Genomic DNA, 12,394 nt, shown 5'->3' on the forward strand with positions numbered 1-12,394 from the left:
CATGCCATGTAAAAGCCATAACAGTTTTTCAAACCTTCTACGTCACTCCAAATCCTTAAATCCTTCAAACTCTTCTTCCCCCGTGTCACTTAGAAACAAAGCCGCTAATGATGCTGGTAGTACGTGGGGCCCTTCGTCATCTTCGTCATCCTGTGAACAATCTTTGTCCATTTTGTAAACAACCGCCGCGCCACGCCGCGCTGCTGACGTCACTTGAAATTCAAATTGCAATAATCCCGTGCTACATCGCGGTTCGTTTATCGCGGTTTCACTTTTCTTTTGAAATTTTTTGAAAAAATTCACATATAAGTCATTATTATAAGTCAAAAAGTATGAAAAAAACCGCGACTTATAGTCCGAAAATTACGGTACTACTGAGTTATCATTATCTTTATTTTTTACTTTTTTCTTGTATTTCTTTTAATGTTCGAAATAAATAAACAAACAAGCCTTTAATATGAAAGATCAAATGACCAAGAGGCAGTTATCATTATTTGACTCAACTGATGGTGGCATTGTAGTATGCAACATGTCATTTTGCAATTTGATGCACTATTCTCCTTCAGTTTTGGGGCTTCCAGATGTACACAAAATACTGACATTTGTTTTGATGAAAAGGTGTGTCTTCTTAGAGCCTTCTCCTGCTTTGTGAGCATCAACTATTTTCAACCATCAACCATGTTGATGATTGTTGGGGTAATGTCATTTGAGTCTCGGCATGTAACACCTTTGCGACTAACATCACCTGGTCTTTCCAGACGATGATTGTGAACAATCCATGACACTGTCAGATCTTATATTCCCAAAGGGAGCAGTACAAGATATTAAGTCTGCAGCAGGGCTGTGGACTCGGTCGGACTCTGTCATTTTTGCCGGACTCGGACTCAGTGTTGATTTTGACCGAGTCCACCGAGTCCGACAATAAAAAAAAAAGAGGCAAGACGCAGCCAGAGAGTGTCAGGTTACAGTCAGCGCGGTCGGAGTTGGAAGAAGCAGTAAAAACTCCACCAAACTCGTCGTAATGACCCGTGATATATGTTATATCCTTACTATTTTCCAGGTTCTTAGATAGCAAGAATAGGTCGGACAACGACGTGAATGATAACTGCTTTATTCCTTACTCACAGTGCGTTCACAGGGCGTACCACAACAACACAGAATGCGCCCATCCCACTTCCGGGGTTTTTCTACTACGGAATTTGAGTTAGCCCAAAATACACAACATCTCTTACAATGAACGTGCTATATGCATGAATGCGACCAACATAGTCTTATGCACCTATAACTTGACATCTTCAAGGTCTATCAATAACTACCATTAAACAATTATCATATATGGTCCAGACAATTATGACAATAATATTCCCATGAAACCTTAACTTTGGGTAAGGGTGGACTACCTCGAATTATAGCGAAAAACCGATGTCGTACGGCGTCAGCACTATGTTGTTTTCAATAAAAACATGAAGAACTCACGTTTGCGTCAGTCAATTTAAATTTTTATAAAGGATTATTCTCAGTTGATGTCTTTAAATTCATCCGCGTTCTGCCATTGAAGCGGGGTGCATTCAAAGACCAGTTGAACAGACGGAAACGTTTTGTGATCAAATCTTTCATAACGAGAATGATTTGAGTGAATTGATTTGAATGAATAATTGAGAAGAAATTTCAGTTCTGAAGGCTCCTTTTGTCCCAAGCAAAGTGACAGATGGTGGGGAGGGGGGATAAAAATTGTAAAATCAATTCACTCAAATCATTCTCGTTATGAAAGATTTGATCACAAAACGTGTATGGCTTTTTCTTAAATTAACACGTTTGACATTGCTATCGTGTCAGCTTTTAATTATATTGCGCTGTCATGTTAAAGCAAATTAATAAATGCAACAATATTAATTTGCTTTGAAAATACCTGAGTAATAAAATAAAATGGATGGATGGATGAATGATGATCACAATTAAGTATAAAGTTTCCTTTGTAATATATACTCCTTGTAGCCTGTACCCAAAAAGAGGAGTTTCTTTGCATCGAGGTTTATGCAAAGAACTCACGTAATTAAAGTGTTGCGTTTTGGTGAAGTGAATGAGTGTTCTGTCTGTACGACTGGTCTTTGAATTAGGGATGGGCGATACCAATGATTTTGGAATCGATCCGATACCAAGTATTTCCTACCCAAAATACCCGATATTCGATCCGATATCGATACCGGAAGTGTAATTTCCTGCCCAAAATTTTTTTTAAAGGGAGTGGCATTCTTGCTCTTGGAGAGTCATCTATTGAATTTTGTAGAAAAAAGTATTACGTCATGTACATGAATTATTAACCTTTTTAGACATTAGTGCATTAGTGGAAGATGCATATTAATAGTATAACTTTAATAAAAAGGAGCTATTCTTTACTTTTCTCTGTCTCTCTCTGTTGTTGGGAAAAAGTTTTGTCTTTTAGTATAATCTAAAAAGAGACATGGTACCAACAGAGATGCAGGGCTTAATCGTCATGAGCAGCAAAACTATCAATTTGTAAAGCCACTGGATACTTACATTTAATATTGTAATACTTTAGTGTTGTTTATAGGAAGTGGAGTTACAAATAAAACGTATGGCGTTCAACCACAAATTGAAAAGGGGAAAACTTTATTTATAAATGACTGACTAAAGCGTAGTAATTATTGCTTCAAATAGCACATCAACCACAAATGCTTACGATTTTTGGTTAGCACCTGATACCTGGATATGTCTTGCCTTTCTGAAACGCTGCTTCTAAGGTACTTTGGTACCTTAGCCTCGGTGTGGCTGCAGGGTTTTCCGTCGCTGCCTTAGTGTCTGCGGCACGTTTTAACTGCAGCTCTTCATGAACCGTGGGGTGAATTTTGCTTACCGTTTTTTTCCGTGTATAGTGCGCCCCCATGTATAGTACGCACCCCTAACAATGGCATGCTGATGCTGGAAAAAAGCTTGTACCCATGTATAATACGCACCCAATTTTTATGAATTTTTTTAATTTTTTTTTTTAATTTTTTTTTTTTTTTTTTTAAGTCCCAAAGATCGTCACACACGCAGGGAGGCAATGGGTCCCATTTTTAAAGTCTTTGGTATGGTCTTAACTAGGCTGGATGTAATTTTTTTTGTTGGCGTTGATTTCTCCGACTGCCCCTAAACGCACCACCGCGCTCCCTGCGCAGGGGAAAGAGGCGGCTCTGTATGGGAGAGACGTTGAAGAGGAATAAAAACAACCTTGGAAACCAAAACTTGCCCCTCGTCGTGACTCGGAGCCGCAACAAATGTTTCGGATTTGTGTAGGGTACATTGTGACAGACGGCAAACTAGCAGGTGATCGAGCGAGCGTCTGATACAAGAGCATTGCGGTCGTATGGAGCGTGTTTGAAATGAACAGCAGAGACGAAAGGAACAAGGCAAAGTGTTGTGAAATAAAATATTACCTGTAATACGCATTTTGTTATTTGCTGATTGAAACTGCTAATTAAACTGTGAATTGAAACTAATAGGTGGAGAACTGAACTCTCGCTCTTTATATAGCTGACGTGTCTTGCGCAACCGTTCTGCGCATCTGTAATGGCGGCCTCCGTATGACGTCCGGTCCGCGATGGAGATTAAAAAACAAACAATATTTGACAATAACACACCATCGAGGATTGCACCATCGCATCGAACGATGTGTCGTCAATTATGAATTTTACTAAGTGTGTTGGGCAGGATGGCTGAATGCGATGCGCGATTGACAACAAACAAGAAGAAAGGTGAGTTTTATTTCGGGGGAGATTTGTCATGTCTCGTCCCCAGTTTTGCTATGTGTCTAGGTTGCCATAGTTTCTGTTCGTGTCACCCCGCTCTTCCTGTGTCACCTCAATCGATGTAACGTGTTTTGTATTTAAGTCCTGTCTGCCCCTCGCTCACCGTTGGATCATTGCATGTGTTACTGTCATTCTGTTCCTGTCTTTGGTAATGTCACCCTGTCTTTTTGTTCCACGACTTTGTCGGTCAGTCCTGTTGTTGGTTTTGTTGTACCATGACTTTATTTAAAAAAAAAAAAAAAAAAAAAAATTTAAAAAAAAAAAATTAAATTTTTTTTTCTTTGTACCCATGTATAATACGCACCCCAGATTTTAGGACAATAAATTAGTAAAATATTGCGCACTATACACGGAAAAAAACGGTAAATGTTTTGTCAAGTTTGTGGTGTTGCCACAATATTTAATTGTTTTGTGACATATTTCACATTTTGCCTCGTTGTTATTAAGTAAAATATAATATCCCCAAACCAGACTTCTCTTGCGTTCGGACTGGGCCGCCGCCGTGGCCATGCTTGTTTGTGTTTGTTTGGATTGGAACGGGGGGCGGAGGAGGAGGGCTTGGCTTGTGAGAAAAGGGGGCGGGAGCAGAGCAGAGCAGGACACGCCGGTGCAGCAGGCAGAAGGAAAAGTAGTGCTAGCATGAGTGCAAGTCGTCAAATTGGAGCAGAAAAAAATGAGGAAAAATATAATTAAATAATTGTAAGTATCGATATTTTAGCTAGGGAGATCGATACTCAAAAATGAGCAGCTTGGTTCGATATATCGATATTTTGGTATCGATCCGCCCATCCCTACTTTGAATGCACCCCGCTTCAATGGCAGAACGCGGATGGCATCAAATGAGAAAAATCCTTTAAAATATTAAAATTGTCTTACGCAAACGTGAGTTCTTCATGTTTTTATTGAAAACAACATAGTGCTGACGCCGTACGACATGGGTTTTTCGCTTTCCAAATAAGGGGTCGTCATTAATTATTTGTGTTTAGATAAATGTCTGAGCTATAATGGTGTAATTAATGATTAAAACTTGAAAGTATCTGTTTATTGTATTCGTTTATATGTTTAATAAAGACAAAGCCATCACAAAACTGTTGTAATTATTTAGATTTTGATCTAAATTAGCCTTGAATAAAGACTAAGCAGTCACATGAATTAACAGAAAAAATGGACAGCCGGACTAGGACTCATGGCCAAGAGGTCGGACTCGGACTCGGACTCGGTGCAAAAATCCGACCGAGTCCACAGCCCTGGTCTGCAGGGTGTCCAAACTTTTGCAGATGCCATTATTTTGTTTTTATCGTACTTATTTCCATCATTTACACTTTCAAAACAACAGACAACAAAGTAATGGTGTCTGTAAAATTTTATTATGGTCGGGTGTCCCACTGGTTTAAAACCTGCTAAAAAACAACTCCAACTAACATCGGTTTCCCAGGCTTAGTCCAAGAACCGAGTCATAGATTTTCCGACGTTTTGCGTCCTAAATCGTAAATGTCGAGTACTGAGGGGGTCAACTTTTGGGTTTCTACTCTATGTCCATGTCGGTTAAATGCAACAATGTTAACTTAAGCAGTGTAGTTGCTGGTTGCCTGCAGGATACAGTCTAACAATACAGTCTGTGGTTATTAGCAAAAATAAAATTAATTTAAAAAAAGATACATCCAGCGCATGTCATAATTAAGTCATTTATAGATATAAATTGGTACATGAATTGATTGGTACCTGATGACTAAAAACATGAAATTAACTTTGCTGTTTCATCTGTCCTAGCAACAAGACAACGAAAAGCTTCAGACACTTCTCAAGAGGCATGGCATAGACTTCTGATTGATAAGGAATTTAAATGAGTTCATATCATGCAACATTTTTTTTTGCATAAATCCATGTATTATTTCAAAATTTAATCTCAGTTCATGATTTCAATAATCCGAATATTTTACTTTACTACTTAAACACCTTATTGCTTCATCTAATCAATTCTTTGCTCTCTGTGTAATCATAATTACAATTTTGGTAAGTGGACGTTCACAGTCTGTTAGTTGCTGAATCAAACAAATGGAAAAAAGAAGTCAATAGGCAGCTTGGCATTGATAGTCGGTGTAGCTCTGTATCCAGAAAGGGCAGCAGCAGAAATTTCTTTGAAGCTTACCAAACTTTGAATTGAGAGTGCATCACTGCCTCTGATAAAACTAGCCTATGAAAGATACAGAAGAGTTCATTAGGAATGCATATTTTGTTTCTTGATGAAGTGTAAAACTTAAGTGATATGTCCCCAAAATCACAGAATAAATCTAGATTTTGATAATCCAAACTATTATCTATTATCAACAATTAATTATGTTTGCAATCCAATTAGTGCCAAGTAGGAGGATGCTGACAGATTTAATTCCTTCAATTAACGAGTCTTTTCTTGGTGTTTATGGTTTGTCAATTACTGCAAATCACCTTTAAGTGTATATTAACCTACATGGTCACTGTATTACATACCAAGATGGTGGCATTGGTTTGGATAATTTCCTCGACACTCACAATCTGAGTTTGGGGATTCCACAAGAATCCATATTTGGTCCATTCAATCTGTAAATGAAGTGATAACGGGATACTGCAAATCTGTGAATCCTGCAAATCAAAATGCATGTAGTATTCAGAAAGTAGTGTGTAATACACACATGCACACACACACACACACACACATAGAAAGTGGAACCTTACTTTATATATGTAAATGAATGTGTTCAGACTGTCCGCGATTATAAAATCAATGGAAATAAAATTATTTTGTTCCAGCCCCAGAATCCAGTCCCTTTTGTATCCAGTCGGTGTTATGGAAATTTCTGTGATGTGTCAAAATGTATGACTCTTGGGCTCCATATTGTACGAGCTGCTATTAACGCTGCATATCTGCATTGATAAATTACATGTGGAAATAAATGTCTATTCCCTTTATGAAAGGTGCATATGAATTGACAGTTTGCGATACAAGATCCCTTCACTCATTTCCCTGAATTATAATTTGAATTTTGGCCATTTAGTGTCATTTTAGTGTCGTCCAGCACAAATGCAATGTTTTGACAGTGATGTTTTGGGAAGAAATGTGACTTTACTGTTTATTGGTTATAGTGTTTATGACTGGAGGAGTGGTTCTCAACCTTATTGGAGGTACCGAACCCCACCAGCTTCATGTGCGCATTCACCAAACCACTCTTTAATGAATTTTTTTCAAATTCAAGACATCAATGTTTATTACTGGTGCACAAAATGAGCCATGCATGAACATCACCTTGTTCAGAGAACATAACCAACATAATGCATGAACTCAAAACAAATTACATACCTGCAAATATGTGACTTCTGCTGTTGCCTTTGCGAGACCAGTTCAGATATGCTTCGTCACAAATTTACACAATAAATCAGGTGTGTTCGGACCTTCGCAGTGTCAAGTCAAGTCAAGTCAAGTTTATTTGTATAGCCCTAAATCACAAGCAGTCTCAAAGGGCTTCACATAGACAGAAATTGACAATTATTCTCAAAGCATCCCCTGATCTTAAGCATCCCCGATCTTAAGTGGCCGAACCCCTGAGACCGACTCACCGAACCCCTAGGGTTCAATCGAACCCAGGTTAAGAACCACTGATCTAGAACCACAATGAGTTCATCTGCTTTAAACACGGGGCTGGAGTTCCATTGGTACGCTTCCTAGAGGAAATTTGTAAGAGTGCTGTGGCCAAAGTTGGAGTGGATTGAGAAGACCACGAAATTTCAACTGTTCTTCCCATTGAGCAGAACGCATGGTTAAATCTCTCCGCCTCATTAGTTAAACTACAGCTCCGCTGCAACTGTCCTCTGCTTTGGGGTAAACCTTCAAATATTCCACCAATCCATGCTGGTCATCCCAACAAAATATCCTGCCTTCTTTCGCCATGACAGTTGCCGCAGAGAAATTATAAGGACTATTATCAGGATTTGTCTCCTCTGGGTCATGACATGTATTGTGAAGAATATAAGCTATCTTTACCATTTCTTTAGCATTCACAAGTTATATGAAAGCTACAGATTTGCACAGTTTCACAAATTAGCCTATCACAGTAGGACAAGGCAATATGGCCTTAAAAAATAAATCAGATTTTTGCCCACCCCAATTTCTGTTTTTGATTGATCTTTGCCGTTTCAGTACAAATAAATTTCAAATTAACTAATAATATTACAAACTGACATGGTTCTGTGAATAAAAACCTTAATACAAGTTGATAAAACATTACAAATGCTCAGCCATGCAACATTAAAAATAATCATTTTGGGATGAATATGGGGCGGCATGGTGAAGGACTGGTGCCTCACAGTTTAGAAGTGCAGGGTTTGAGAGAGGAGACGTGAACGTAACCAACAGTACAAATTGATGAGTTCTAGTGACATCCTGGACAAGATAGCGTGACCAACAGTATCAACATGGATTGTTGGTAACGTATACAAAAGGCTACGGGCTAATTGGCTAACATAATTGCACAAGGGTTTTCAAGGGTTTTCTAATCATCCATTAGCCTGCTAACACAATTAGCAAACACAACGGACCATTAGAACAGTGCTTCCCAACCACTATGCCGCGGCACACTGGTGTGCCGTGAGAGATGTTCAGCTGTCCCATGGGAAATTGTCCAACATTAATTACGGAGCGCATCGTAAACAGGATCGCGAAACCACTGGTCAGTTAGTGCAAGGCCTGGTCAGCCACTTGTTAATCGTGCCTGCGTGGCAAATCAGAGAATCTTGAGATTTCATGTTATGGCATCGGCACATACTCAGTTCATGTGTGTGTTGCTCTGTGCTTTTACTAACAGTCACACTACGGCTGTGGTGCATTTTCGGTCTGATGGAAATCAGAGCATGTAGTTCAATGGGAGAACCTGGATTGTTCATTTTTCACCAACATAAAATACAGTCAAGTTGAGACACCTCGACTGTGATAGCACTCAGCCGCTGTCAGAACAGCAGAGTGTCTTTAAAAGTGACTTTGTTCTTATTGTCGCAATATTTATAGAGCTAGTCTAAAACAGTAAACAAAGTCATATTGATTCTTTTGGATTTTGATCACTTTCAATAGTTTATTCCTTACACCAGGGGTCACCAAACTACGGCCCGCGGGCCGGATACGGCCCGCCAACCCTGAACAAATTGTATTATTAAACTATTTTTTTTTGCTCATTTTGCCTGCAATGACTGCGTTTCCCCAGTAGATGGGGAAGCGCTCGCCTGCGCATTTACTACCGGAAGCCGTGTCAAAAAGCTCGGTGCACACTCACAAGTGCGTGTACGGACATGGCGCACTCGCGCTCTATTTGTATCAGTCCCGAATTTAGAGCGTGGGCTGTGACGACAGCATTCTTGTAATTTGCGCGCTGAGCTTTCAGATGCAGTTTTGCGCTAAAGCCACCCACAAACCTTCCCCTGGAATCCTTCCGTTAAAATGTCGCCCAAGTAAAGCAGGGTGAACACAGTGCCGAGCGTTTAAAAGAGAGTGGCCAATTTGGCTCGACGTACGCGACGTGACGTTCAGCCACATGAACGTCAACATCTACCCGTCAAAGATCGAGGTAAACGGACCAACACCTCGGATCTCGCCTAAGAATTGCCACAACAAATTTTACTCCAGACTATGACGCACTATCAAACTTTAACAAACAAGACAGCGGTGTCTACAAGCCTACTGGAACCTACAAAAGGATTATAAGGAAGGAACACAAGAACTTTAAGAGACTGCTCATATGTGTCAGAGAGGTTCTGCTCTGACAACTGAGCTGAACTTTTATCTGTTAAGATTGTGCATGGCACAACATAAAGTTAATGTTCCATGGTTTTTTTTCTATGAAGAACCCAGAGAGAGTTATTTAGTTATTATTTATTTCCTGTTTTTTCTGTGAAGAACTCAGAGAGGGTTATTTAGTTATTATTTATTTCATTAATAGTGTTATTATTTGTTTCCTGACTTTTTTTCTGTAAAGAACCTGGAAAGGGTTATTAAATAACCGTTATTTGGTTATGTGTGGCTTTCTGGAAAACAATAAATTTTTTAAGCTCCCCTACGATCGTCACACTTTTTCTGTTACAAACTGACACCGGCCCGCCATCAGAGAAGGGAAAGGTTATGTGGCCCTCACAGGAAAAAGTTTGGGGACCCCTGCCTTACACTGTCTAAAACCTTTTTTCAAAAACTCTCACTTTTATTTACAAAAGAAATACAATTCAAAGAATATTTTGTATTTATTTTTATTCAATTATTCGACTCTCCATACATATATAGGAATAGAACTTTACGTCTTTTGTTGTAATATAACTGATTTTAATATAGCAGCTGGTGTAACACTTTTTTCCAATAAAGAAATGTGCCGTGAATGAAAAAAGGTTGGGAAACCCTGTTATAATGTATTATTTATGGCCCGCCTGCACTGTCAAAGTGAATAAAAAAATCATGAAACTTGAAACTGTAAATCGTCCTGTAAATCGTCCTATTACCATAAGGTGGCAGAACCACACCTCTCCGCTCATTTCTGCCATGGCGACTGCAAAGAAAACGAGGAAAGTTGACATGGAGGGCCGTCGTTTTCAAGAGAAATGGGAATTACAATACTTACAATACTGAAAATCAAGGCAATTGTGTTTGTCTAATTTGTTTAAGGATTTCAACCTAAAGAGACACTATCGGACTAAACATGCTAACACATACGACAAGCTAACAGGGAGTGACCACGCTGGTAAAGTGAAGCAGCTCCAAGTTGAATTGGCAGCACAGCAGTGATTATTCACGCGGGGCTGTGAGTCAAAGTGGCCATGTTAATACTGTTGATGTTATGAACCTGTAGACGTGACACAAACTATTACTTTCTGAAAGATATTGTAAATGACAAGAGCAATATTCACTTGTTTTAAGCAGGGCTGTGGACTCGGTTCGGACTCGGGGACTCGGTCGGACTCGGTCATTTTTGCCGGACTCAGACTCGATAGGTATGCTAACTTGACAAACACAAACGAAGAGCTGAGAACGGGCCTGACGTAACATTCAGAGTTATTAAAAAACACTATTACATAAATAACACGTTTCTAAAACCATCTGTCACTCCAATTCATTAAATCCATCGATCGTCCTTTGTCAATAATGGGTGCGGTGCGCGCTGCTGACGGTGCTTGCACTTCAAAATATTCCACAGGCCCATATGACGATATATAAATTATATATCAAATAACTATTATATATGCAATATTATCAAACCATCTGTGTCACTCCAAATCATTAAATCCATCGATCAAATTCCTCGCCCTTTGTCAACAACGCCGCGCGTGCGCCCTGACGTCAGCCTCGTCTTTATTCCACAGATCTAGTATATAACTATCTTGTAGCGTTAACAAAGTACAAGGAAAGACGTGGGTTTGGTAAACGGCCCTTTATTTAAAACTAACTTCCAGGCGTGTGGCGGCGTGGACTTCCAGCCAAGGAGGTGGAAGAGAGATCCATAGAATAGGACCGGGCGTGCGTAAAAGCCATAACCGAGCCCCATCCACGGTCCCCGGACAGCCACCCGGCCGAGCGCCGGCCCCCCGACTTCTATCCACAGAGATGAAAGAGAGCTCTGTAGAGCAGGACCGGGCATGCCATAACCATGCCATGTAAAAGCCATAACAGTTTTTCAAACCTTCTACGTCACTCCAAATCCTTAAATCCTTCAAACTCTTCTTCCCCCGTGTCACTTAGAAACAAAGCCGCTAATGATGCTGGTAGTACGTGGGGCCCTTCGTCATCTTCGTCATCCTGTGAACAATCTTTGTCCATTTTGTAAACAACCGCCGCGCCACGCCGCGCTGCTGACGTCACTTGAAATTCAAATTGCAATAATTCCGTGCTACATCGCGGTTCGTTTATCGCGGTTTCACTTTTCTTTTGAAATTTTTTGAAAAAATTCACATATAAGTCATTATTATAAGTCAAAAAGTATGAAAAAAAACGCGACTTATAGTCCGAAAATTACGGTACTACTGAGTTATCATTATCTTTATTTTTTACTTTTTTCTTGTATTTCTTTTAATGTTCGAAATAAATAAACAAACAAGCCTTTAATATGAAAGATCAAATGACCAAGAGGCAGTTATCATTATTTGACTCAACTGATGGTGGCATTGTAGTATGCAACATGTCATTTTGCAATTTGATGCACTATTCTCCTTCAGTTTTGGGGCTTCCAGATGTACACAAAATACTGACATTTGTTTTGATGAAAAGGTGTGTCTTCTTAGAGCCTTCTCCTGCTTTGTGAGCATCAACTATTTTCAACCATCAACCATGTTGATGATTGTTGGGGTAATGTCATTTGAGTCTCGGCATGTAACACCTTTGCGACTAACATCACCTGGTCTTTCCAGACGATGATTGTGAACAATCCATGACACTGTCAGATCTTATATTCCCAAAGGGAGCAGTACAAGATATTAAGTCTGCAGCAGGGCTGTGGACTCGGTCGGACTCTGTCATTTTTGCCGGACTCGGACTCAGTGTTGATTTTGACCGAGTCCACCGAGTCCGACAATAAAAAAAAAAGAGG

At 39.6% G+C, this 12,394-nt stretch overlaps 2 protein-coding genes across 26 annotated transcripts in view; one reads left to right on the forward strand and one right to left on the reverse strand.

The window, feature by feature from the left end:
- hvcn1 (hydrogen voltage-gated channel 1) overlaps positions 1-6,597 on the forward strand; it is a 63,489-nt gene extending 56,892 nt beyond the window's left edge. For all 3 annotated transcript variants that reach the window (XM_061285678.1, XM_061285687.1, XM_061285668.1), the window contains one exon: positions 5,580-6,597. In XM_061285678.1, the coding sequence (XP_061141662.1) occupies positions 5,580-5,636 (57 nt within the window). In that variant the 3' untranslated portion in view covers positions 5,637-6,597. The remainder of the gene's footprint in view (positions 1-5,579) is intronic.
- Positions 1-12,394, reverse strand: part of tctn1 (tectonic family member 1) — a 196,855-nt gene that overhangs the window by 9,422 nt on the left and 175,039 nt on the right. For 6 of the 23 annotated variants that reach the window (XM_061285555.1, XM_061285472.1, XM_061285563.1 and 3 more), the window contains 2 exons: positions 6,297-6,428; positions 1,096-6,003 (listed from right to left, as the gene is read on the reverse strand). The exons of the other annotated variants lie outside the window; for them this stretch is intronic. In XM_061285555.1, the coding sequence (XP_061141539.1) occupies positions 5,857-6,003; positions 6,297-6,428 (279 nt within the window). In that variant the 3' untranslated portion in view covers positions 1,096-5,856. Of the gene's footprint in view, positions 1-1,095; positions 6,004-6,296; positions 6,429-12,394 lie in introns of those variants that run through there. 23 annotated transcript variants of the gene reach the window in all.

This window comes from Syngnathus typhle, linkage group LG1 (assembly GCF_033458585.1).
Source record: "Syngnathus typhle isolate RoL2023-S1 ecotype Sweden linkage group LG1, RoL_Styp_1.0, whole genome shotgun sequence".
In the NCBI taxonomy this organism is placed as follows: domain Eukaryota; kingdom Metazoa; phylum Chordata; class Actinopteri; order Syngnathiformes; family Syngnathidae; genus Syngnathus; species Syngnathus typhle.